This window comes from Pteropus alecto, unplaced genomic scaffold (genome assembly GCF_000325575.1).
Source record: "Pteropus alecto unplaced genomic scaffold, ASM32557v1 scaffold311, whole genome shotgun sequence".
Lineage (NCBI taxonomy): Eukaryota > Metazoa > Chordata > Mammalia > Chiroptera > Pteropodidae > Pteropus > Pteropus alecto.
The window spans coordinates 1,157,033-1,181,077 of NW_006431916.1; the positions used below are offsets into that span (position 1 = coordinate 1,157,033).

At 36.6% G+C, this 24,045-nt stretch overlaps 1 protein-coding gene and 1 non-coding gene across 4 annotated transcripts in view; one reads left to right on the forward strand and one right to left on the reverse strand.

The window, feature by feature from the left end:
* Nucleotides 1-24,045, forward strand: part of SENP5 (SUMO specific peptidase 5) — a 43,406-nt gene that overhangs the window by 556 nt on the left and 18,805 nt on the right. For 2 of the 3 annotated variants that reach the window (XM_006906157.3, XM_015600317.2), the window contains exons 2-5: nt 14,232-15,772; nt 22,528-22,633; nt 22,772-22,910; nt 23,174-23,221. In XM_006906157.3, coding sequence (XP_006906219.1) covers nt 14,263-15,772; nt 22,528-22,633; nt 22,772-22,910; nt 23,174-23,221 — 1,803 coding nt within the window. In that variant the 5' untranslated portion in view covers nt 14,232-14,262. The remainder of the gene's footprint in view (nt 1-14,231; nt 15,773-22,527; nt 22,634-22,771; nt 22,911-23,173; nt 23,222-24,045) is intronic. The other variant, XM_025041888.1, reaches the window with a different exon arrangement.
* Nucleotides 12,901-13,019, reverse strand: LOC112473830. The gene has a single exon (XR_003044181.1). It is a non-coding gene; the product is annotated as a 5S ribosomal RNA (ribosomal RNA).

Below are 24,045 nucleotides of genomic sequence, written 5' to 3' on the forward strand. Positions count from 1 at the left end.
CCGTCGTGGAAGTCAAGGGTTTTTATTCTGCCAGTTCTTCCTGCCTGCCTTCGATTCCTTACCCCACACTCCTGGGACCCTGTTTTAGTGAACGCTTATGGCACAACTGGACATTAGGGTGGTGCGAAGCCTGATATTTCTGTTCTCTCTATGCTAGGGAAGTATCAACCCCAGTTCGACTGTAGGGCCGCTCTGTTAGGGGAGGAGGGATACGGAGAGGATGTGGAAAGCGTTTTGGATTTAAGAGTCAGAAGAGCTGGGTTGAAATCCTAGCTTGCCATTTGGTAGTGGTTTTAATCTCATGCTTGAAGCTTAGACATTTTTGACCACATTTAAAGCGGAGCTTTCTTATACCTATGTAAATTAGTAGGGAGAATTTAAATGAAATGAAGACAGAACGCTAATCTTGAAATATTTTGGGAATCTAGTTACCCTTGGTTTAAGGATATCCAGGATACTTAATGGTAGATTCCTAGTTATGTTTATTTATCTATCTACAATAGCTCAGCTTGGTATGGAGAGAAGGGTGTCGGAAGAGATACTAGGATCTTGTATGGTTAGAACCTAACTGCAGTGTGTGCTTTAGGTTGGGCAGCATTAGGAAGAAGTCAGAATCTTCTTGTCACCCAGATGTCTCATGCTTATTGATAAAACATTATTGGTATATGAAGGATGATGACTCAGATCAGTTTTGCTCCTTACTCGAGATAACTTTGTCCAGTGGGCCCTTTCTAGGAGAAAAGCTGAAAGGGACTTCATTTATACCTTGGCCACTTTACAAGGAATTCTTTGCAAGTATTTCTGAGGACTCCTCACTCTGCCTCTAAAATATTTCATGTTAATTGAAAATGTGCAGGGAATAAATACAGGAACTTGAATCCTTTGAGTGGTTGGACATTACAGTTCTAAGTATGAAAAGATGCCTTTATGTAGGACAGAGAAGAATATTCACCACTGAAGTTTAATAGACCCTAAGTTAGAGAAGTATTTGGGGAGGAGGAATGGGAGATACGGTCTGTGACTTGGGTGGTAGCCCCTGTTCTTAAAACTGCCTGTCACACAAATTAAGGATGCTTTCCTTTCCTCAGTGGAACATGATGATGGCTGCTGTGCAGTATGTAGCCAAGTACAATCTTCAGTTCCTTTGCCACGGAATTTTCAATTTGGAACTTTAAGTCATGGATAAAGAAGGGACCTTGAGGTCACCTCATCTTGTAATTCCAAAACCTGACTGGTCATTGGAAGCATTTGCAGAATTAAAACCAAATCTTAGATGCCTGGACACTACCTCAGTGGCTCTGAAGTGAGACCTGGGTATTTGGTTTTTAAAAGGCTTCTCACATGATACTCATGATTTAAAAACACAGATATAGATCAGGTTTCACATTTTAGTTTATAAACAGGCTCAGAGAGATGAGTGTCATGCCCAACTAGTTTGTTGCCTTCCATGCCTTAATTTTTTTCTCTTTCTTGTCCTTTCCTTAACAAATAACCATACTCGAATTAATAGTACTATTTCAGGTTTTGTGGTGTTTGAGCCCAGAAGTTAGAAAAAAGTCCTTTAAGTCAGTAGCTCTGTAGTTCTGTTTTTATAGTTTCCTATGAAATTAGACTCCTCAATGCTCTTTCATGAAAGTAGATTTTAAAGTAAAATTTCATACTAAATGTTGCTTAGCTCTGTTTGTTTGCAGAATAATATAAAGATTATTATCACTTTATAAATTAGTTTTTGTGCCGTACCATGGAAAAATTCCAGTTTAAGAATATTTTGCTTTTGTACTGGCTTATCATATACCCAGTGCTTTCTCCCCCTCTTCAGTCTTGGTATGCATGACCACTTAACTTTGTATCACTAGCCAGCCTCCTATGTTTGAGAACTGGGCTGTAGATTGCTTTATAAACACCAGATTTAACTAAAGGCTTTCAGTATTTGTTTTAAGCTTGTCCTTGAAATTTTAGTCTCTTTTTCTTGGTTAAATTGTACTGTGCCACTGATTTAAAAAATTTGGTAGAAGCCTAGAAAGGATGAACTGATAAGGTGGTAACAGTGCCTTGTGTGTATTTTTCCTACCTGTTATAGTGAAGACTTGATGACTTTGTGGGGAGGTAGTATTTTCAGAATTATTAAGGTAATAGGCCATCAGGCAGAGTTGAACATTCTCTTTTAGGGAAATATGTTGACCCTGAAAGTTATTCTTTGATAGGCTTCTCATTGCTCTAGTAATTCCTATTCTATGTAGAGTCAGAAATGGACCCTACATCATAAATCCTCTAAAGGAAGTTGCTGAATTATCTTCTTTCTAAAAATGACCCAGTTTATAGCATGTTAACTTCCTACCACCAGATGACAAGGGTATTCTAAAATCACTGATTAAAAATATGAACCCAAGGTCACAATTTTAATCTAAACCGATAATACAGATTTAACATAGAAACAAAGGCAAGAGTGGTGGTGTAACAATTTGAAGACCCAGTGGAAAGTGGAGTTTAGAAGTCACTTGTTGGTTCTTGAGGCAGTCTTCTCTTTCTGTAAGGACTTGAGACCAAAATTGGGTACTTAAATCTACTTTATCTCTGGTGGCTGAATGTGATGAAAGTATTGTCAGTATGTACAAGTAAGTAAATGTACAAGTTGTCTCCAGTTCTCAATCTTGATCTTTTTTATGGTCATCCATGCTCTCTTATGCCAATGCGGGATTTTTTTTTTAATCTTGTTTCCAGCTATAAACCATTCTTTCTCATTTTTCTGTTTATTACTACACAACAGCTAGTCTCATCACTGTCTTTTCACCTCTAGGAGAAAGAACTTTTTCATAGTGATGCTTGAGTTAACCTGTCTAGTGGCTGCACTGTTCAAAATTTGGGTTGTCCTAGGGTCAGTGAGTACCTAATAAGAGTTGAAAGCTCACTTCTGCTTCCCTTGTGTGTCTGTTTTATCTTTGAAGGAATGTTGGTATTTGGTGAACATAAGCTCGCAACAGCATGGCCGAGAATACAGGTGCAGAAATGTAGGCAGACTTCATGGGGAGGTTGCTTTTAATTTTGATTACATGTGCTCTGAGTGCGTGCTTGGAATTTGTCAGTTTTAGGGTGCATTGGTTAGACTCTTTTATTGGAGAACCTGCAGTATTTTTGTCTTTCCTCTTTGAGCTAGTTATATTTGAAGGATCTTCAGATCTGTTTGGAGTTTATAAGCTAGGCTGCCAGTGATATGGTAGCTAAATTAGAAGAAGGGGTAGAAATCTTAGCATTCATTATGTAAACGTTCACTTATGTTCATTTAATTCAACTATTTTTAGTACGATACCCTCCTTCTCAGCTGTACCAGATGTTTTCCAGTCCAGGAATCCTTTGTTTTACCCTCAGTGCTGCACTATCCAATATGGTAGCCACTAGCAACTTAAATTTAAATAATTGAAATTAAATAAAATTAAAGATTTAGTTCTTCAGTTGCACTAGATACATTTCAGGTGGTCAGTAACCACACATGTCTAGAGGCTACCATATTGGACAGGGCAGATATGGAATATTTCTATCATTAAATAGTTTTATTGGACAGTGTTGCTCTGGTCTCGTGAATAATGCTCCAGACTACCGTAAAGATGGAGGAGGGACAGTTGGTTGATTTTTATGGTGAGCGTGGGGATATCTAAATGATGTTAGCAGTCATCTTGTTTTTAGTGCAGTATTTACCCCTGAACCTGCTGCTGCTAATTCCTGACCTGTTTTGAGACACTGTTGTATAAATTGGATTGCTTTCCTCGTTGCAAGCTTGAGATTTAACTTTCTTAGGTCTTTAGGTCAGTCTGCATTCCAGATTCCAAGTTTCTGTTATTGTCCACTCTTCTATTTGTGTGCACATGTTTTTAAAAACAAACCCTTAAGGTCTGTGCATTTTACTGTATGTAAATAATATCTTTAAAAAGTAGTTTAAGAAATTCTTTATTTTCATCTGACTGGGGTTTTAGGAGGAAGTGAAAGTAAGATGTGTCTGTTCAGTCTGCCATCTTCATCCATAAGTAAAGTACTCCATTAGCATTTAAATATGTACAGATCTCTTCCTTTAAAAAAAATCTGCCCTGTCTCTCTCATATTTACTCAGGCTTCTTGAGCAGTTTTATATAATATTGTATTCTTTACTCCTCCTTGGTTTTTATCTTCTCCATTCTTCTACAGTTTCTCTTGTAAATGTTATGAGAATCAAATGGACACTTTTAAATCCTTATCTTGCTTGACCTCTCAACAGCCTTTGACAGACCATTTCCCTCCTAGAAACCCTTCGCTAGCTTTCCTGACACCACACTTACCTGATTTTCCACCTTATTTTCCTAATCATTCCTTCTTTCTTTTGCTTGGTAGTCTTCTTTTACCTCACTATTACATCTTAGAATTCTCAGGACATTGCCATAGGATACATTCTCTAATCCCTTTGACAAATTTTCTCTAGATGAGGTTATCATTTCCTGTAGCTTTGGTTACTGTAAGCTGATGGCTTAAATTGGAATTCCCGTGGTATCCTCCTTTCAGAGTTCTTGACCTGTGCATCGAACAGTATACATCCACTTGGATTTTTTATAGTTATCTCAAATCTAACATGTCTAAAATTAGCCAGTATAACCTTCCTCTACTCTCTCTCCATTTGTTCCACATAATTTATACCACTATCCAGTAGCTCATGCCAAAACACCACCCACATACAGACAGGCTTTCCACCCAGTTCTATCATTTCTGTCCTTAAAAGTCTCAAGGTCAATTTACTCTGCTACTTCTCCCAATTTTCCCCTTAATCTAAGTGGTTATTGCACCTTGCCTACATTTACCTGTAATAGCCTCTTAACAAGTTTCCTTTGCTATCGCCTTCTCCCAGCCCTTTTGCACACTGCAGGTAGAATGATCATTTTAAGCGTACAAATCAGGTCTTGTACCCCTTTTTGTCTTTCAGTGGCTTCATAACTACCTTTATGTGAAGTACCAGCATCATTGATTTAGCTTTTCTGTTCCTTGCCTGCCTCTCCAGCTCCTCCTTTAACTGAAGTTTTTTTAGTTCCTTGGAATACTACATTTCCTCTCCTAGCCTTTTATCTGTTCCCTTTGCCTGGTAACTCTTTGTCATTCTTTGTCTCAGATTAAAAATAATTTCTTCACAGAGATCTCCCCTGACCCTCTTGCCAGATATTCCCATAATACTCTGAATTTTACCTTTCTTATATGCATCACACTTGTTAATACTTTTTTCAAATAATCCTCCTACTAGACCATACATTTTTTGAAAGTTCAGTGCCATCATATTTGTAGAAACTCAAATATTTATTGAATGGAAATTTAATAGATGTTTGTATATTTTTATACTTTCAGCATTATTGGTGATATATAATCACCAGAAATATGTTATATTAGTTTAACTTTTTAAGACACAGTCGAGATAGTTTTCTCTAATTTGGGGAGAATTTTCAAGAAATTAATTATGTGCTTTTCCCTCGTTCTTCAGTCGAAATTTGTTATGGACTTATAATTATGCAGCTTTGTGTGATATTCTTAATAGAATAAACATCTTAAGATTTCTCAGCTATTATATTACCTTTGAGTATTATGAAGAGTAAATTCCAAATCTCCTTTTATATTAGTAGTACACAGTGAGAGCATATTTGAATTTCATATTTAGAAGTTTATTTTAAAGTGCTTTTTCTATTGATAAAAGTAAAATGCCATCATCCAGAGGTTCCTCAACTTTCTCTTTTCATAGCCCCCATATTATCTTTCTCATAGGGCCCTGAGGCCTAACAGTTCAAATAATTAGGTCAAACAGCTTAGTAAGTATTATGTTCTAGCAATTTGATAGTTTTTCAAAAATATACATAAGTTGAAAGACAAAATAGTATTTTTATTTTATTCTTAAATAACCACAATTACTATATGCACTTGTTGGGCACCATAAAACTTCTCAAACCTTGGAATTATTACACACTGCCACCCACATTTCCTGTTCCACATTGACTTTCACACAGTCCAGGATTACATGTTATATTAGTTGTCCTGTCTTTTTAGTTTTAGTCCTTTAATTTGGGACAGTTCCTCGGTTTTTTTTTCTTTCATGACATTGATTGACACATTTGAATTGTACTGGCCAGATATCCTATTGAGTGTCCCTCAGTATGGGTTTGTCTGTTTTTTCCTATATGATTAAATTCAGGTTATAAATTTTCCACAAGAATACCATACAAGTGATGTTGTACCACATCAAGAGGCACATGACGTCCGTATGTCTCATTACTGATCACCTGATTAAGGTGATGTGTGCCAGGTTTTTCCATTGAAAGGCACAGTTTTTCCTATCTTGTGGGAGGCTATCTTGTGGGAGACACTTTGAGACTATGTAACTATCTTGTTTCTCTCTGTACTTTCACCCTCTAATTTTAGCATCCATTGATGATTCTTGCATGAGTCAGTTATTTCTGAGGAGTTGCAAATTATAACTTCTATTTCTATCATTCTTTCTATATTAATTTGAAATTATATGTAAGTCCCTTCTCCTTCCTGTTTGTTTATTTACTCAGTTATTTATATCACTGTAGACTAAGGATATTTATTTTTAAGCTATAATCCATTACTATCATTTTATATTCATTTGCTCAGTTTTTTTGGCCATTGTGAACCCTTACAAGTTGGCTCCTGTGTCTTTTTGACATGTCATCATTTTTTGAGCATTTGTTTAGTTTCTGACACTACAATAATATTCCAGGTTCATCTTCTACTTCCTCTGCCCCAGCTCTGGAATCAGGTGTTTCTTTAAGTGGAGAATAATAATTAGAAACCAAGATCTGGGTGATAGGAGTGCCCATTGCTACTGGGATGTTATCTCTTCTAGGCCCTTCAAGTGGACAGAACTAGAAAATAAATATACATGTGTGCACACTTCTAGATCTGTATCTATATATTAAGCACCACAAGTTCATACAAATACCTCTGATTTCAAACTCTCACTGTAGATTCAAAGCTATCTCACTTTGTCTGTTTCATTATTTGTAACGTCTTTCACCAAGAGCAAGAAACCTGGTTCTAATTATCCATAACATATTCACTTATTTGCTCAGTTTTAGAATACTTACAAAATGGTTTCGGAATTAACTCATTCCTCTGTGAAAAACAAATTAGCTAACTATAGTACAGTATTTGTATACAGCCCTTTTGTTTCTCATCTTACACAGTCAAAATAATATTTTCCAAAGTTACTTTGGCTAATTCTTTTCTGCTTTACTTCTTTCAATGTGGTTGTTATATACATATAATACAGTTAGGTTTGTTACTATTTATATTTCATTTTGGATTCCTCCTGCATTCTGGTTGATTTTTTTAAAAATAATATTTTATTTTTCTGTTACAGTCGACATACAGTATTAGTTTCAGGTGTACAACATAATGATTAGACATTTATACAACTTATGAGGTATTAACCCAAATAAATCTAGTACCCTTCTGACACCATATAGAGTTATTACAGTATTATTGACTATATTCCTTATGTTGTTGTTTACATCCCTATGACTATTTTTGTAATTACCAATTTGTACCTCTTAATCCCTTCCCCACCTTTACCCATCCCTCTAACCCCCATTCCATTTGGCAACCATCAAAATGTTCTCTATCTGTGAGTTCGTTTCTGTTTTGTTTGTTCATTTAGTTTTTTAGAGTCCACATGTAAGTGAAGTCATACAGTATTTGTTTTTGTCTGACTTATTTCACTAAGCATAATACCTTCCAAGTCCATCCATGTCATTGCAGATGGCAAGATTTCATTCTTTTTTGTGGCTGAGTAATATTCCATTGTATATATGTACCACTCTTTATCCATTCATATATTGATGGACACTTGGTTGCTTCTATATCTTGGCTGTTGTAAATAATGATACAGTGAACATATGGATGCTTAATGTCTTTTTGAATTAGTGTTTGGATGTCTTCAGATAAATACCCAGGAGTAGAGTTACTGGATCCCTCTTTGTCTCTTGTTATAGCCTTCGTTTTAGTGTCTAATTTTGTATGGTATAACTATAGCTACCCCAGCTTTTTTTTTTTTTCCATTTCCATTTTCATGAAATATCTTTTTCCACCCCTTTACTTTCAGTTTGTATGTATCTTTTGATCTGAAATGAGTCTCTTATAGGCAGCATATATCTGGGTTTTGTTTTCTTATCCATTTGGCCACCACCGTATGTCTTTTGATTGGAGCATTTACTTCATTTACATTCAAAGTAATTATTGATAGGTATGTGGTTATTGCCATTTTATTAATCATATTTTTGATCTTTTCTTTTTAAAGAAGTTTAACTTTTTTTCTTGAAAAATTTTTTTAATTAAATTAAAATTTTTTTTAGCATTTTGCTTATTTTTTTCCCCACTCTTTTAACATTTCTTGTCATACTGGTTTGGTGGCGATGAACTCCTTTAGCTTTTTCTTATCTGGGAAGTTCTTTTCTGTCCTTCAATTCTAAATGATAGACTTGCCTGATAGAGTAATCTTGGTTATAGGTCCTTGCTTTTTACCACTTCGAATATTTTGTGGCAGTCCCCTTTGGCCTGCAAAGTTTCTGTTGAGAAATCAGCTGACAGTCTTATGGGAGATCTTTCGTAGGTAACTAACTGCTCTTCTCTTGCTGCTTTTAAGATTCTCTTTGCCTTTAACCTTTGACATTTTAATTATGATGTGTTTTGAGGTGGGCCTCTTTGAGTTCATTGTGTTTGGGATTCTTCTATGGCTTCCTGGGCTTGTAGTCCCTCTAATGTAGTCTTCAGTTATTGTATTCTTCCTTCCTGACTGATTCTTTTTTATATTTTCTACCTCAATTTTTATGTTTCCCTATGTCTTTGTTGAAGTTCTCACTGAGATCGTTGAGCATGCTTATAACCAATGTTTTGAACTTTGCATCTGGTAGATTGCTTGTCTCCATTTCGTTTAGCTCTTTTTCTGGAGTTTTGTGCCATTTTTTTATTTGGAACATGTCTCTTTGCCTCCTGATTTTGGCTGCCTCACTGTTTATTTCTGCGTATTAGGTAGAGCTGCCATGTCTCTTGGTCTTGATAGAAGGCCTTATGTAGTAGGTGTCTTGTGGGACCCAGTGGAGTAGTCTCCCTGGTCACCTGAGCTGTGTGCTCCAGGTGTGTCCCTTGTGTGGGTTGTTTGCTCTCCTGTTGCAGTTGAGCCTTGGTTTCTGTTTGCACATCAATGGGAAGTATTGACTCTCGGTTTGATTGGTTGTGAGAACTGGCCATGACTACCATGGAGGAACTTTTATGCAGAGGCTGACCCTATGGAGCAGGATTTGCTTTAGCAGGACTGTGGTGCTTTTTGAGTCTCCGTTTTGGGTATGTTTGTGGAGGTGGTTGGGTGGGTCTCTGGTGTGGTCTGAAACTGGCCACTGGGTGTGTTGGTTCTGGGGCCTCTTTGGAGGGCCTCTGGTGCAGGCCAAAGTTAGCTGCCCCCTTTGTCATGCCCGGAGCCACTTGGTTACAAAGTGGCTACAGAGTTATCCGCAAATATTTTATTTACCACCTGTGCTGGACTTGGAGGTGCCTAGAAGAGGCTGAACTGTGAACTCTGAGGCTGGTTGCCACTAGTGCCTGGCTTGGGGCTGCTTAGCAAGAGGCACTGGGTGTGCCAAGGCTAGATGCTGCTTGTTTGGGGTTTGTGATCCTTTGAGAGATTTTAGGAAGGTCCCCAATATTAGCCACGACAGGCTGTTTGTTTGGAAAAGTCACTGGAAGCTCGGGTGGGCCTGCAGATTGGGTAGGGCTCGGTCTCGGAATCACCAGGGCAGGGCGAATGGTGTTAGCTTGGTTGATAGAGACTCAACAATGGAGCCCGCCTGATTGTGCAAGCTGGGTTGGGGAAGGGCTCAACAAAGCAATAATGGTTTTTGCCACCCGTTCTGTCTGGGTGAAAGCTGCCCCTTCAGTCCTTGCCCTGAAGCAACACAATTTAGATCCTCCCCATATGTCCCTGGTGCCTTTCGAGCTGCTGCCCCGACACTGGAGCTTAGAGCAAGTAAGTCCATGAGTGGGCCCTTTTAAGAAGAATGCCTAGGATTCTAGCAGTTCTCCATTTCGCTCAGCCACAGTATCTGCTGTTATTCACAGCTAGAAGTTGTGGGGACTTCTCTCCCTGGGGCTGGGGAGCTTGGTTTAGGTCCAGGACACCTCACTCCTCAGGGAGACCTCTGCAGCTGAGATATCCCTCCCAATTTTTAACTGCCACATGTGAGTGTGGGAGCAGCCTCTTACTAGTCTTGAAGTAGGTTCTGTATATCTTTAGTTATAAGATTTCTGTTCAGCTAGACTTCAGGCGATTCTCAGTGATGGTTGTTCTATAGTTGTAATTTTGATGTAGTTGTGGTAGGAGGCGAGTACAGTGTTTACCTACTCTGCCATCTTTATTGGAAATTTTTGGCTGATTTTGTATATTTTTAAAGTACGCAAAGCATTAACATAATTCTAAAAGTCAGAACTTTTCAAAAAGAGATACTCAGAGAAGTGCCACTCCCCTTTCATTCTTTCTACTATTTTCTTGTTCTTCATTCTTTTCACCCCATTCCCATCTACTATACCCTTGTAAGTAACTGTTCTCAGTTTCTGGTTATCCTTCCTATGGTTTTTATTTCATTTTGTTTTGGGGGGTGGGCACAAAAGGGCAGATACATGCATATTTCCTTATTTTTTCTTTTATGTATGGATATTAGGTTGTTTCCAGTATTTTGTGGTTGCAAATAATGTTGCCGTGAATAACCTCATACTATGTATTTTCATTATTATGGGTGGTATATCTTTAGGGTAAATTCCTAAAAATGGGGTTGCTGGATTAAAAGGTAAATACTTTTGTTAAATATTACCAAACTTTTCTCCAAAAGGATTTTATCAATTTATATTCCCACTAGCGAAGTATGAAAGTTTCTTTATTCCCACCAATAGAATGTGTTGTCACAATTTTTGCCAACTTTATTTAGTTAGGCAAAATTGACATTAATTTCAGGTATAAAACATAATAATTCAATATAAGCCTAGTTAACATCCATCACCGTACATAGTTACAAATTTTTTTGTGTGTGATGAGGATTTTTAGGTTTACTCTAAGCAATTTTCAAATATGCAGTATAGTGTTTAACTGTAGTGACCATGTTTTACATTACATCATGGAGATGTTTTACATTACATCATGGAGATGTTTATTTATTTTATAATTGGAAATTTGTGCCTTTTGACCTCTTTCACCCATTTCACCCACTCCCCAACCCCTTTTGCCAATTTTTTAATGAGTAAAGTTGAACATCTTTTAAAAATCTTTACTTATGAATTGTCTCCTTATATCTTTTTTCTCGTTTTTTTTCATTAGGTGTTTGTTATTTGTTATTTATTCCTTAATGTTAAGGACCTTTCAGAATCTTTGTAAGTGTCCATCAGTGGACGAATGGATAAAGAAGAGGTGGTACATATATACAATGGAATATTGCTCAGCCATAAAAACAAAATCTTGCCATCTGCAACAACATGGATGGACCTAGAGGGTATTGTGCTGAGTGGAGTAAGTCAGACAGAGAAAGACAAATACCATATAATTTCACTTACATGTGGAATCTAGAGAACAAAATAAAACAGAAACTCATAGATACAGAGAACATCTTGATGATTGCCAGGTGGGAAGTGGGCTGAGGAGTGGATGAAAAAGGGGAAGGGATTAAGAGGTACAAATTGATAGTTATAAAATAGTCATGGGGATGTAAAGAATACCATAAGGACTCCAAAGAGGAAATACAGATGGCCAACAGACATATGAAAAGATGCTCAAGGTCACTAATCTTCAGAGAAATGCAAATTAAAACCACAATGAGATGTCACCTGATGCCTGTCAGAATGACTATCATCAATAAATCAAAGAACAAGTGCTGGCGAGGATGTGGAGAAAAGGGCCCTCAGACATTATTGGTGGGATTGCAAATTGGTATAGCCACTATGAAAATTAATTTGGAGTTTCCTCAAAAAATTAAAAATAGATCTACCTGATTACTCAGCAATTCCATTTCTGGGTATTTATCTGAAAAAGACCAAAACAATTTGAAAAGATATATACACCCCTATGTTCACTGCAACATTATTTACAATAACCAAGTTATGGAAGCAGTCTAAGTGCCCATCGGTAGACAACTGGATAAAGAAGAGGTGGTACAAATATGCAATGAGATATTACTCAGCCATAAACACAAAATGAAATCTTACCATTTGTGACAACATGGATGGACCTAGAGGATAGTATACTGAATGAAATAAGTCAGACAGAGAGAGACAATTGCCATATGATTTCACTTATGTCTAGAATTTAAAGAAAAACAAACAAAAAACAGAAACAAACTCAAAGTACAAATTAGTAGTTGATAGATGATCATGGGGATGGGGTCACAGCATAGGGAATGCAGTTAGCATTAATGTATTGGCTAGGTAGAGAGCCAGAGGAGAGCGAGCAATTAGGGGAATTGTTTTATAAACTATATAAATGTCTAACCAATGTGCTATATACTTGAAACTAATAAAGTTAAAAAATAGCATAAGGATTATAGTCAATAATATTGTAATAACAGTATGGTGTTACATGGATACTATATCGGGGTGATCATTTTTTAAGTTGTATAAATGTCTAATCATTATTATGTACACCCGAAACTAATAGTGTATGCCACTTGGAATTTAAAAATTAAAAAGTTATTTAAAAAATAAAGCAGTCACCCCCAAAAAACAAACAAACAAAAAACAAAACATCTTTATGTCTCCTGTCTTTTTTCCATTTTCCATCAGGCTTTTTGTTCTTCATTCTTCAATTTCAGAGTCCTTTATATTAGGGATTTTAGTCCTTTGCTTTCTTTCCTACAGCACCTGGTCTTCCTAGGTGGTCTCCCATCCAAGTACTAACCAGGCCCGACCCTGCTTAGCTTCCAAGATCAGACGGGATGGGGCTCGTTCAGGGAGGTATGGCTGTAGTATCCCTATACTTTCTCTTGAGTTTTTCATTTCTGCTATTATGTTTATTTTTTTCCCCCTTTGTAATTCCCACCCCCACCTTCCACCCCTGACCTATGGATGTTGCCGTTTCCGCTTAAGAACTAGATCTCTGAAGGCGGGCACCCGGGACCTGGTGCACCCTGGGTTTGGTCTGTGGCTCCACCTGGCGCGTAAACCCATAACCTTCTGCATGTAAAGCAGAAGTGCTAACCACTACACTATGGAGCCATCCTCACTGCTATTATTTTTAATTCCCAAGGCCCCTTTATTTTTGGTTATTCCTGTTTTTAAAAAATAACATTCTATTTTTTTTCCTAGTGGATTTTCTTTTACTTCTTGGAAGATTGTGTTGTTTTTTTCTTTCCTTTATTTTTTTTTTTCATTATGGTAAAATACATAAAATAAAATTTACCGTTTTAATCATTTTTAGGTATACAGTAATGGCATTATATACATTCACATTGTTGTGCAACCATTATCACAATTCATCTTTAGAACCTTTTTTCATATTCCTAAACTGAAACTCTACCCATTAAACTATAATAATTCCCCTTCCTTACCCCTACCTTAGTTTTTTAAAGTTGACCTCTCTATATAAAGTTTTTGCTTTTATCTGTTTGTTTTGATCTACTTTTCAACCCTAGAAGACTGGTGGTTCTTGGTTATCTTGTCATTTTAAAGAATGACCACTAAGAAGTTACTGAGAAGTTCTGGGCATGCAACTTCAGGGATGTACTGTGAGCTATCCTAGGCCATTTTGGGGAGAATTTCTGTTTATATGTATTTTCTTGTGGACTAATCATATTCTCTAGAGAATAAATAATCTTCCAATCTCCGGCCTGGATAAGACAAAATGTGCAGGGCTCTGGGAGATGGGTGGGAAAGTTCTGGGAGTCTATATTCGATATGTAATTCCATCTTCCAATGGTGCCTGGGATCCCCATCAGCATAGCTCCTACTTTAACCTATCTGAATGATAAACTTCCAATCTTGGATAAGGTAGGGGAATTAATCTGCTGTGTGGAGTTGGGGAGGTCTTTTGGGTCTCATTGTGAGGAAAACCTTGATCAGGTAGGATTACATTATATCTGATAGTGTAAATTGAACTTCATATGCTTTCTTTTTTTCAGTTTTCTATATCTTTATGACTGTTTTTAGGGTAGAAATGTAACTTCTCTTTCTCTTCTTTATAGCTGCATCCAGATCTCATTATGAATCAGAAAAATGAAAAAACAGAGGAAAATTCTCTGGAGGAAAGGAATCCATTTAGCCTTTTCTGAGAAATGGAACACTGGGTTTGGAGGCTTTAAGAAGTTCTACTTTCACCAGCACTTGTGCATTCTGAAAGCCAAGTTGGGAAGGCCAATTACCTGGAGCAGGCAGTTGAGGCATTTCCAGTTCAGAAAGAACACCTTTCAAATCCAGAAAACGTGGATCCAAGATGAACCCTTTTTTGCTAAAACAAAGCCCAGTTTGGCTGTTGAAAACGTTAGTACTTTATCCTCTAAAGTGAAAAGAAAAGGCACTAAACACTTAATTTCCTCTTCAAGGACCCTCCTGAAACTCCAAGCAGAGAAGTTGCTGTCATCAGCAAAGAACTCTGACCATGAATATTGCAGAGGGAAAAGCCTCTCAAAAGCAGTTGCTGACTTGCCAACAAATAGTGTTTTAGGCCAGGCCATTGGTCACAGACCTAGGACGGAGCTGCAAGCTTCTGACTTTCCCATGACGTTCAATGGGGAGAGCCAGAGTCCAGGTGAGAGTGGCACGATTGTGGTCACCTTGAGCAACCATAAGAGAAAGCGCTTTTGTTATGGCTGCTACCAAGGGCTGGAGCGCCACAGGAATGGGGGACCCCTGACTCCAAAAAAGTTCCAACTTAACCAACATAGAAGAATAAAAGTATCTCCTCTTATGATGTACGAGAAATTATCCATGATTAGATTTCGGTACAGGATTCTCAGATCCCAGCACTTCAGAACAAAAAGCAAAGTTTGCAAGCTAAAAAAAGCCCAGCAAAGCTGGGTGCAGGTCACTGGGGACCATCAAGAGACCCTTAGGGAGAACGGTGAGGGTGGCAGTTGCAGTCCATTCCCTTCCCCAGAACTTAAAGACCCTTCTTGTCGGCATCAACCGTACTTCCCAGATATGGACAGCAGTGCTGTGGTGAAGGGAAAGAACTCTCATATGCCTGATGGCTGTACTAAAGGAAGCCCTTTCTTGGGCAAGGAGCTTAGTTTAGATGAAGCATTCCCTGACCAACAGAATGGCAGTGCCACATACACCTGGGACCAGTCACCCTGTTCCTCTCCTAAGTGGGAGTGTACAGAGATGATTCATGACATCCCCTTACCAGAACAGCATTCTAGTAACATGTTTATCTCGGAAACCGAAAGAGAAGCTATGACTCTGGGTCAGGAAAATTGTACAAGTACTGTCAATGATGACAGGGTAAAACTGTCAGTATCTGGGGCAGATCAATCTGTAAGTAGTATAGATGGGCCTGTGTCCGAAGAGACTATTCAGAAAGAGAGCCTATGCCAGATGGATGAGGATGGATCTCTGAAGCAGAACATTCTTAGTTCTAAGTTGCTGGACCACCCTTACTGTAAAAGTCCACTGGAGGCTCCTCTGACGTACAGTGGACTCAAACTAGAAAATCAAGTGGGAGGTGGGAAGAACAGTCAAAAAGCATCTCCAGTGGATGATGAACAGCTGTCAATCTGCCTTTCTGGTATGCACTCTTCCTTTATTCTCCCCCAACCTCCAGCCCACAGTTGCTGTCTATTATCCTTTCTAGGAGAGTCCTGTTTTTTCCTCCCACACATGGATTTCTCTTTAAGCAATTAGACATTCTTCTTAAAGCCTTTTATATTGCTGCATTATATAGATGTCCCATAATTTATTTAATTCTCGATTGATGGACACTTGTGTTGCTTCTAGCTGTTTCCTTCTATACACATGGGTGCAATGTAATTGCTTCTTTTTACTTATACAATTGTTTCTGTAAGTTAAATTCTTAGTAACTTAATGGTAGAAGAATACTCACTTAAAATTTTAAGAGAATTGTTAAATTACCCTCTAAAAGGTTGAACCAGTTCACACTTGTTAAACTTTGCCGGTCTTACAGATCATGAATTGTTTTAATTTGCATTTTTAAGTTTAAAGTTTGAACATTATTTTTCTATGTTGGCCATTTTTTGTTTATATAATTTTCTTTTACCTATTTTTCTATTGGATTATTTATATTTTACTTATTTAATATATGACTGTCCTAGTCTATGAATGTAGCATGAAACAGGATATACTGATTTCTACCTTCATATACCTTAGTTAGCATTATTCTAGTTTTAAAGATGTTAAATTTTAATTATAAATGTTAAAAGAATTTAAGTTTTTCTCCCCCAAAAGGTAAAAGCTTCAGTACTCTGACTTTGTTTCTTTTTTTTGCTTACCAGAAATTTTCAATTCTTACATAGTAAAATTTATCTGTCTTTATGGCTTCAAGTCTTTATATCATGCTTTGAAAAATCTAATTATCAAAATCTACCCAATGAAGTAGGTTGGCATAAACGTTTTTGGAATACGGTATGGCAGTATCAGTCTTTGACCCATTTCTCTTCTTACAATTTGTCCAAGACATAAAAGAGTACAAGTATATTGTACAGAGACATTACTTATTTACTGCCTTGTCATAAAAACTAAAGACAGATGTGTTTCCATAGTGTAGCGGTTAGTATGTCTGCTTTACATGCAGAAGGTCCTGGGTTCACACCCCAGTGGAGCCATGGTCCATGGTCTAAGGCCATGCCACCCTGAACAAGCCCAGTGTCTGATCTCGGAAGCTAAACAAAGTCGGGCCTGGTTAGTACTTGGATGGGAGACCACCTAGGAAGACCAGGTGCTGTAGGCATAAAACAAATAAAAAGTAAAGACAACAAAACAAATGTTTTATGGAAGTATAAATTATTGCACATCCAGGCAATAATATACTTTGAAACTGTTAAGGAATAAATTTGATCTGTATTTTGAAAGCTATCTATAAAGTGAAAAAGCAAGTCACAAAGAAGAAAGATGCTATTTTATTAAAAGAAACGTACATATGTAGGATGAGCATATGTATGTATGTGTGTACATATATTTGTATAGGACATATCTAGGCAGATATATCAAATTGTTACAAAAGGCTTTTTCTGGGAGTTACTTCTTGATGATTTAAACAGTTCTGAATATTTTGTTTTCCCAACTATTAAGCATGTATAAAAAGTTTTTCCCTCACAAAAAGTCACAAAGTAAAGAGTCCTGGCAAATATTAAAAAACTATTTCTGTTCTTTATACTGTCCTAGAATAGAGAAGGACAAATTTCCCTACTATGAGATTAGCAGAACCATGATACATAAACCTGAAAAAGTTAGCATTTACCCACAAATACCAATTAACTTATAGATGCAGTACTTCCAAAAATGATCAGTTGAATATGGCATACTATAAAACTGTAGCATGACGTGAGGAAGAAGAAAGTTTTACAGAATTGACATTTGTGATCTGCCATGTAATTCATTTTTTTAATAGACTAAGGGAGAAAAATCATGGCATCTCAGCAGTTACTGAAAAATCTTTATAAAACTCAGCTTTCCTTCTGTGTAAATCTCAAAACTAAGAATAAAGAAAGCTTTTTTCACTTAGTGAAAAATAGCTGTCAGAAACCAATAGCAGTTCCACGTTTAAGAGGATAAAGTAAACACATGTGTATCTCCATACTCAAAAACAAGTAACAGTGTTTTGGTGAACCAGAAACTGAGAAACTCTCCAAAGGCAGAAAGTTGAGGGAAGAATCCAGAGGGTAGCCCCAGCGGCAGAAGAAAAGATTAGTGCAGGAAAATGGTGCAACACTGAGCGAGTCCTATTTCTGGAGATGGTGGAGATGGGGACGAAAGGAAAGACCCATGGTAAAAGACTGAATAGTTGGGGGAATCTCAACAAAAGCACCTCTCCCTGCCTGTGCCATGTATCAGCAATGAATATATCTGAAATCCCCTCCCCCTGCTGAGTATTATTAAGATGTAATTGACATACAGGACTGAAATCCTAAGAACAGGAGATTGGTGGGAAGGGACAGGAATTTCCCCCTCCCCCTGCTCCATTACGTGTAACACCTGGCAAGACTGAGAAACATCCATTTCCAGAAGGGATTAGGGATGCTAAGAATTTTTGGGTTCTTAGCATCCCTAATCCCACTGAAAATAGTTCAAGACGTAGCAACAGCTACTGCTCATGGGCTAGCCCTTCTCTAGCCCATCAAGTTCCCCAAATAGAGATGAACCCAGAATCTGTCACCAAACATCCAAGAAAAGCCAACACAAAGAAAGAGACAAATTCAACAAAGGAACTAAACTTGAGTAATCAGGATTAATAAAGCAATCACAATAGGAATCAATATAGGGCAGTGTAGTAGGTGCTTCCTTCATTGACTTTTATCGCATTAGCCCGTATTAAATTCCATAGTAATGCTGAGTACTGGCTTTCTCTAGTGTAACTGCACATAATGCTCATTACAGCAGATTTATGTATTTATCAAGAGCTGGTTGTACTTATTCCAGTTTACTTCTTTAATAATTTTATTAAATATTGCATAAACTGATGAAATATGACCTTAAAAAGAAAGTCACTCCCTTCAAAACCAAGTTGGATGCTTTGCAATGACAGTAATGAGTTGCTGAAAAACTTGAGGGAGGATATGAAAGTCTAGGATTCTGTACTTAGATTAGCTGTCTGTTTTGGAAGGAAAGAGATTCCTATGTCACAATATATTCTAGATGGATTAAAAATTTAACTAATTAGAAACAAGTACAGACACAAAAACTTTTGTACACAATTTGTTCATAGCATCATTATTCATAGTAGCCAAAAAGTAGAAACAGCCTAAATGTCCAGGAACTGATGAACGGATAGATAGCATTTGGTATATCTATACAATGGAATATTATTGTTCTGTAAAAAGGTAGACTACTGATACATGTTTCATTGTGGGGGAATCTTGAAACTTGCTAAGTGAAGGAAACCAGATTTAAAAAAGGCCATATACTTTATGATTCTATTGATTTGAAATGTCCAGAGTAGGTAAATACAGAGATAGAAAGTAGGTGAATGGTTGCCAGGGGCTAGGGAGCAATGCAAACTTATGGAATTAGGTAGTAGCGAAATATGCACATCTCTGAATATACAAAATCACTGAATTGTATACTTTAAGAGATTGAATTTTGTGATATGTGAATAATAAGTTCAATAAAGTTGTAAAACAGATACAGGAGACCATTTTTATGATCTCATTGATAAGACATCTTAATGTTTAATAGGAAACTCAGAATATACCAATTTGTCTCCATAAATATTAAAATTTGATATACGTATATAACAAAAATCAAAGTAAAAATTTACTTTGACCCAGAAATTAGCAATTGTTTTGAGAAAGCATTAGAACCATGCTATATCAAAGGTTTTAGTTGGGACATTATTTATGGAGCTAAAATTACCAAATGGTCATCAATGGGGAATTGGTTAAAATATGACATACCCATTTAATGGACTGCTAGATTGTTTTGAACTGACTTAGAGAAAAAAATACAGCATGGTGTATTGAATGGAAAAAAGCAGTTTCAAGAATAAGTGGTGTGCTACTTATATCTTTAAGAAATACATGTTTATAAAGGCATAAAAGTTCTAAAGGAATGGGCTTTTTACTTAGGATTTGCACATTACTTAAGTTTGTTCTTAGATATTTCATGTCTTTCTTATTTGTGATTTCTGACATGTGTATTGTAAGTTGTTGGAGAACCAAGCATTTGCATTTCTTATGTGCATAACATAGTGAACCCCATTCCACAGTCAGTGTGGGATATTGTCTCAAGAAAACACTGTCTAACACAGTTGGTTTAACATGAGTCATTTAACTTCTAAAATAACACCTCAGATTTTATTTTTTATATTATTACCTTTTGTACTTGCAGGAAGGACTATGATTCAAACTCTGTATTTTTTTGTTATTTTTTTTTTCCCCTAACATTTTATCTTGTTTCTTGGTCACATCAAAATTTTAGTATTTTTGAAGTGAAATTGTATTCTAATGCACTTTTCCTTTTTGGTTCATTAGTTTGATGAAAGCAAGTAGGTAAAGAATAATGGATGTAACTCTTTTTAAGTCTGTTTTCTAGGTAATTCTTTGCTCACAGGTATTAAAAGGGAAAGGCGAAATGATCAATTGGGTTGTTTTTGTAGAGAAAAGATAATAGGTATTTTTTGCTTTGGAGGTAACTCGCTCAGTTTCTGTGGTCACTGACCTACAATCAGAGTCTTAGTTCTGCCATATGCCAGTTAAGGATCCTGGTGGAAGTTAACTTCCCTAAGCTTCCTGTCTCCATCCGTAACATAGGGTTACTGTCTAACACATAGGGTAGTTACAAGGATGAAATGATATGTGCTAGTGCTTGGCTTATGGTCAGTGCTCTTTAACTGTCATTTTCCTTCTGGTTCCAGTGAGCTAATGGTGTGTATCAGTGAGATGTTGTTATCTAGGGTTCTCCTTGAAGATAACAGGTAGGGCTTTTCTACTGCGTTAGGAATCCATGGTTATCATCTGAAAATGAAAAAAATACAGGTAAGAGGGAAAAACTATAACAACTTAAAATCCCGATAGCATTGAGCAATAACATTATTAACAGGGACACCTCTTTCCCATGATAATCATTTGGGTTTGGAATCCATTTTCCCACGGTAGATGAGACTGCTTTCTTATTTGAAAAGTGTCAAGGTTGCTGGGTGTAAAGCATAATCTTTTGTTATTAGGAACAGTATATAAAATTTGTTCCTTAAATGTTGAGATTCCTTCTGTTTGGGTTCCTTCTCTCATGTGGATACAAGGCTATGCTTAGATAACTATAAGATATGATATAGTAAACACTATAGGCAAATATATGCTTTATTCCTAGTTTTTTTTATTTAAAAAATTTTTTATTATTATTTATGCCTACAACACGTGGTCTTCCTAGGTGGTCTCCCATCCAAGTACTAACCAGGCCCGACCCTGTTTTGTTCTGAGATCAGACATCGGGCTTGTTTAGGGTAGCATGGCCATAGACCATGGACCATGGCAAACCCAGGACCTTCTGCGTGTAAAGCAGACGTACTAACTGCTACAGTATGGAACCACGTCCTATTCCTAGTTTTGAAACCTTAAATCTTTATTTCCTATTCTGATTAGGCCGGAACATGGGACTCCCTTTCTTGCCTAAAGCCTAGACCAGAACCAGGCCTAAGCAAACAACTCTTTCCTGTTTACTATGCCTTAACCATTGCTCTTATAATAGGCCATTCCAATTGGGAGCCACTCTGGTAGGAGACTAACAGGAGGAAAAATGGGGTTTTCACACCTTTATTTGCCCCTCCCCTGTATAAAACTGTCCATTCTCAGGATAGTCACTTTATTGTAGTCCTTCCTGTCCATTTTGTATTAATGTGTAGCAGAGGCAATTCTTGAAGTTAGAAAGGGAGCTGGGTAAAATAGATGCTACAGTCCTCATTTTTCCCATCAAAACCTAGTGGACTTAATTGTCTGACTGATGGTTAGCCAGGCTGTTGGCTCTTCTCATTCAGCATCACTGAATAGTGCAAGTCATGCCTGCACTTTTGCGAACCTCTAAGTGTTCCCTGAGCTTCTTTGTATTTACTTAGAAATAATGTCCTGGTCTTATTCCCTAGGGCTTTTGTATGTATGTTTCTTCAGTGGATCCTCTTGGAAGTCATTAAAATGAATATATGTATTACCTAAATTGACCTGAAGACTATTCTATATTCTAGCCAAGAAGTCACCCTTTAATTCTGTTTCCCCTTTTAAAATGTCTCCCAGGTGTTATAGAGTTAAACGTACTTCAGCATTATTCAGAGTATAATAACTATCAAGTTGTATATTAAAAATGCCTTAGAATTTGTCCCTTGTTGCGAGATGTGAAATTACACACCTTTATCAAATAATACTTTGACAGCGATCTCAACAATTCCCTCTAATTGTGATTTTTAAAAAGAGAATTCCTTCAGTTACCAAGTTAAATGTGATAGACACATTTAATCAGATGATTAAGCCTTTTAAATTTTACTCTTTAGGAGATAGGATTCTTCTCCAAGGTTAAGCTACTGAAAGATGTCAATCTTTAGTTTTAGATAGCTGTTCTCCCTCTAACAATGCATCAGCACCTTAGAAATCCGATACGAAATGATGCCTTAGAGCAAGCATTTCTCTCTAGATTGGAATGGTGAGAGCCTGATTCATTTATTATTTTACAATTTTTTTTACATAAATTTTAAAAGTTTTCTTTATAGTATAATATATAATATAGGTTAAATGTGTGTTAGGTATGTACAGGTTAAGTATTGAGAGAGTGACTTTGCTGAAAATATTTTTTCCATCTTAATTTTTCTTTCTTCCTTTATTTAAGGATTCCTAGATGAGGTTATGAAGAAGTATGGCAGTTTGGTCCCACTCAGTGAAAAAGATGTCCTTGGAAAATTAAAAGATGTCTTTAATGAAGACTTTTCTAATAGGTTTGTCAATGATGCTTAAGTTAAGCCCTTTAAGTAAAATTGTCATATATGACCTTTCTCAATTAAAAAGTAGATACTTCGCTATAAATTGAGTAGCACTCATGTATTTTACCTTTTATTTCAAAATCTTTGTTTCAGAAAGCCATTTATCAATAGGGAAATAACAAACTATCGGGCCAGACATCAAAAATGCAACTTTCGTATCTTCTACAATAAGCACATGCTAGATATGGATGACCTGGCAACACTGGATGGTCAGAATTGGCTGAATGACCAGGTTAGTGTATTGTAGGTTGTCATCATGGAAAAGTTGCAGAGGATGTTGAACAGTAAAATATAATTAATAACCTCCGGTTGGCCTCACAGTCAATATCTTTTGGAATCAGTGATTCTTTATTTCTTACTCAAGTGACTCATTCACTAACTCCACTATCCAAAAGATTTGATTACTATTGGCAATATCAATATGTTATTCATTCTGAATGGTACGTTCTGAATTGTATAGGGTTAGTAAGCTGGTTTTATGTTGACTTTTTATAGGTCATTAATATGTACGGTGAGCTGATAATGGATGCAGTCCCAGACAAAGTAAGTGAAAACTGACTCTTCTTTAGGAGAGAGTCCTTGTGTATTGAAGGAAGTTTTTTTTTTAAAAAAACTTTTTGCAATTATTTGATATTCCTTAGATTTTTAAAAAGGGTGTGTTTTTCTCTTGATCATGTGTTAAGATTGGGCATATGTTCTATAATATCATTTCTGCATAAGAAAGTCATGATGCCAGTGTTTCCTGCTTATTTATTTCAGAGTGGGAATGTTGGTTGATATCTTGAGGAAGCTTTTTGTTTTAGTGGGAGATACAAAAGAGACTATTCGCTTTAAGCTTTTAAATTGAAGTCTTACTCTCTTTAAAAAGGTGGTAAAATGGTATTTATTATCACTTTATCTTGGCTTAATCTTTGATACTCAGTTCAAATACCAACTAACCTCTCTTAAACTATAAAATTCCCTTAACACATTTGCCATTTGCGGCTGTAGTTTTCACCCTGAAATAACTCACATGTTATAGTCCTAACCTTACTCCCAAAGTTTGCCATGAAATATCTCACTTTTATTATTATTTTCGCATCGCTCTAGTATATCGATAGTTTTGGAAACAAATGACATCATTCTATTTATTGCATTCTGTCTTTAGTAGTAGTATTTCTATTTGCAAAGTATAGTAATTCTTGATTGCTGAAATGTTAAATCCTAGAAAAAGTAGCATTCCTGGGTGTGATGTTAACATCGTTCTTAAACAGTTGTTAGCTGAAGATTCATTTGATGAATCTGATTTATGCATACATTTCTGTTACCTTAGGATTAGGGATAAGTTCTGTTTAGAAATAACTTTAAGAACAGTTTTTTATATTTTG